General features: G+C 40.5%; 1 protein-coding gene across 1 annotated transcript in view; it reads left to right on the forward strand.

Moving 5' to 3' along the window:
* The window catches only part of LOC101845822 (serine/threonine-protein kinase RIO1), a gene marked incomplete in the record, with an annotated part of 20874 nt that overhangs the window by 6723 nt on the left and 10431 nt on the right, over positions 1 to 3720 (forward strand). The window contains 3 exon segments of the mRNA XM_005112843.3: positions 868 to 886; positions 1963 to 2143; positions 3120 to 3181. Coding sequence (XP_005112900.2) covers positions 868 to 886; positions 1963 to 2143; positions 3120 to 3181 — 262 coding nt within the window.

Raw genomic sequence — 3720 nt, forward strand, 5'->3', positions numbered from 1 at the left:
ACGGGGTCAGTGGGTGAGGTCACGGGGTCAGTGGGTGAGGTCAGGGGTCAGTGGGTGAGGTCAGGGGTCAGTGGGTAAGGTCATCGATCAGTGGATAGGGTCAGGAGTTGTGGTATACAGGCAAAACTGTCTACGACGACCCTCCATAGTTGAGGACAGAATAATTGTAAAAATTTAGCCACTAAACGTGATGCGTCTATTTCCAACGGGCTAGAATCCGAGAAGTAACTCATTTTGTTAGCGAGTTCAACATTTTATCAAGCACTTCCATATTTCTATTGGTATGTTATATCCTTCTTAGACTGGGCCAGCCCTTAAGCCTACTGCATGGGTGGTTGGAGGGTGCTCTGTTGTGGTTTGCCCCTTCTTTCCTATCAAACATCTATCGTCCTGAGCTCTCCTCCTTTTTTGTTGTGTTTGTTACTCTCTTGTAACACCTCTAATCTTCGGCACTTATACGACCTTATTGTGTTGCAAGTGCCGTAAAACTTTTACTGAAACTAAAACTAAAAGACTGAGCTAGCCCTTTACTGCTTTTGTTCAACACAAGACTATTGGTAATGTTCAGGGGACTAGAGGACAATAAGTAACCTTGTCTACAAATCTGCACAGGATTAGTTCTGTTTTGTCGACAACAACGCAAAAAAAAATTAACGATTTTGTATTCTTGGGACTGAAAATGACTTTTTAAATTTTTTCATTTTTTAAAAAATGGTGGTGTTTTTGATGGCCCCAGAAATAAGTGGAAGCTCATCTATGCAGGTGAAAGTGCATGTGATGAATGCTCAAATTCTGTTTATTGAACTGTTAGAGCATGATCGTTGTATATTGATGTTTGTTTAACGTGTTTATTGTCCTTTTTTTCAGGGGAGTACAAAAGAGAAAAGTGAGTTGTTGGAAAATATTTCCTAGGTTTTTAGATTAGTTTGATTTTGTGGTTTTGTTGGAAACACACACTTTTCTCCAGTGAAACTTTTTACAAATTACATAAATTATTGAGCATATGCAAGTTTTTTTTGTTTTTTTCAAGAATAAAATTAAAGTTTCTGGCTTTCTATGTCTTACTGTACATAATGAAAAGAAAATTTCTAGACCTATATGCCAGAGCTGCCGAGTACTCTGATGAACTGGAACTTTCTCTTTTTTTCCTCTCTATCAAAGAATCCTGAGATTTGCATGAAGTCTGGGGGGGTTTTTCCTTGAATTCCTTCTGTATCAGTAGTATGTGAATTATTGCAGTTATTATCAACTTATCATGAACGACTTGACAATACACATTTCTTATTGGCAATATTTGTGTGACGTATCAACGTAAATGACGTAAAAATACACATAGTTAAAAGCATGTATTTGCAATATGCGTTAATTGCCACAGTTTGTTACGTAATCTACTCGGGTTCGGGGGGCATTAAAATTCCAAAGTTCCATTGGGGAGGGGGGGGTAGGAAAAAATCCTGTTTTTGGTCATGGAGTGGATTGCAGGTCTGATATGTAGATGGATTCTGTGGGTCTCTTTGAAGGTAACAAATACTGGTGATTGTACTGTGGTCGTTGCTTTATTTCTGAATGTTTCATGGGTGGTTGGTGGGTGCTCTGGTTGGTTTGCTCATTCTTTCCTGTCACACGTGTATTATTGTTGTCCTTATCTTCTCTTCTCCATCTTTTTATTTCTGCATTACTCTTTAGTAATGACACCTCTAATCTTTGGCATTAGTTGGTTGGTGGGTGCTCTGGTGTGGTTTGCTCCATCTTTCCTTTCAAACATCTATGGTCCTTATCTTTCCTCCTTCTTTTTTATGTGAGTTACACTCTTGTAACATCTCAGCATCTCTAATCTTCGGCATGTGTATAACCTTATTGTGTTGCAAGTGCCGTAAAACTCTTACTAAAAAAAAAATTATTAAAAAACCACTTACCAAAAAAAACAACAACCCCACACCCACCCCCGTGGTTGTCCATCAGGAGGCGTGACAAGTCGCAGCGAGCCACCGTGGAGCAGGTCCTGGACCCGAGGACTCGCATGATTCTGTACCGCATGCTGAGCAAAGGCCTGCTGGCGGAGGTGAATGGGGCCATCAGCACGGGGAAAGAGGCCAACGTATACCACGCCACGGCCAGGGACGGCACAGACCGGGCCATCAAGGTACGGCCTTCGTAGACTGTAATCAGGGTTCCTGCTGTCTCTTTGGATTCAAGAAGTCCTTGAAAACTCCTTGAATTTGCATTCATTGAAAAATCTCCTTAAAAACTCCTTGAATAAAATGTCCTTAAATACTCCTTGAATTTGAGGAACTTCCTTGAAATCTCCTTGAATTTTGCCTGATCGGACATGAACAAAATTTTTCTCGGAAAATCGAAACTACAATTCCTTTCGGACAAATGTAGGCCAATGAGAAATAGGCTTTCGGCGTGAATTTCTGAACCAAATCTCATTGAATTTGAAAACGTCCCCTTGAAACCTCCTTGAATTTGGTGGAGAGGTCATGGCAAGAACCCTGAAGTCTATTAGATTGCTGTGCATTATCAATATAGAAGGGAAACCATAAATCCTGGGTGGGTTGTTGGTCTTTTAGTTACCAAAAGTAACTTGAATTATTTCCCTGTAATTGTACCTAAGTGTACTTTCATTTTATCTGAGTGTGGTTGGTGGTGGTGGCACGTACTCTGGTGTGGTTTGCTTCTTCCTTCCTATCGTCCTTATCTCCCTTCCTTCTTTTTTTGTGTTTGTTACTCTCTTGTAATACCTCTAATCTTCAGCACTTATGTGACCTTATTGTGTTGCAAGTGCCGTAATACACTTACTAAAACAAACAATAGAGTTTTGAAAAAGTCGGCAGGCCTGGGACTATGAAGTCGTGTGTGTGGGAGAGGGAGACAGGCGCCGGGATTATATCCAGGCCTCGCCCCGTGTGCTGTAGGTTCACCAACATGGAAGCTCGGGAAGACAAGTCGGAGAGTTAATGTTTTCAGGATAGGTAATTCAGGTCGAGTTTTCCTTCTCACATGATATGAATTACGTGTGTATGATTGACCGACGGTCTGCGACTTTCCCAGGCTGGAGGTCTGGTGTGTGTTAATTATCCTTGTCACCAGTTTTTGTCTGTGTTATCTGTCCTCAGATCTACAAGACGTCCATCTTGATCTTCAAAGACAGAGACAGATATGTGTCTGGAGAATTTAGGTAAATCTTTCAGTTACATTACTTTGTTCTATTTTGTCCTTTAAAAAAAATGTATTTATTGTTTTAAATTTTAAAAAGAATTTTTTGGGGGGTCTTGTTTCACCTATCAAACATTTATCCTTATCTTTCCTCCTTCTGTTGTTCCTCTCCAATAAGACCTCTAGTTTTTGGCCTTGGTATGACCTATCTGTGTTGCTAGTGCTGTAAAACTCTTACTAAAAAACCAGGTATACTTTCCTGTGGCTCTGCCTACATTGCTGTTGCTGTTGTTGCTGTGACCCTCAAAATGCTGCCGTCCTTCCTCCTAATGTTCCTGTAGCTGTCAGTTGACTGAGATGTGGAGATTTGTAATGAACTTTTTTACCTCCCTGCCTGGACTTATTATTGACGGGTAAAATTTGTTGGTCAATTGTGGTTTGTTCTTTGTAACATTGAAAAACATTGAAAAACATTGATTGTGATCATTCAAGAGATGATTCCGTGGACTTCTTTGTTGCTGACATTCTGTTCTGTTGTCTCCCCTGTGTCCACAGCCTCCA

This window comes from Aplysia californica, unplaced genomic scaffold (genome assembly GCF_000002075.1).
Source record: "Aplysia californica isolate F4 #8 unplaced genomic scaffold, AplCal3.0 scaffold01440, whole genome shotgun sequence".
Classification (NCBI taxonomy): Eukaryota; Metazoa; Mollusca; class Gastropoda; order Aplysiida; family Aplysiidae; genus Aplysia; species Aplysia californica.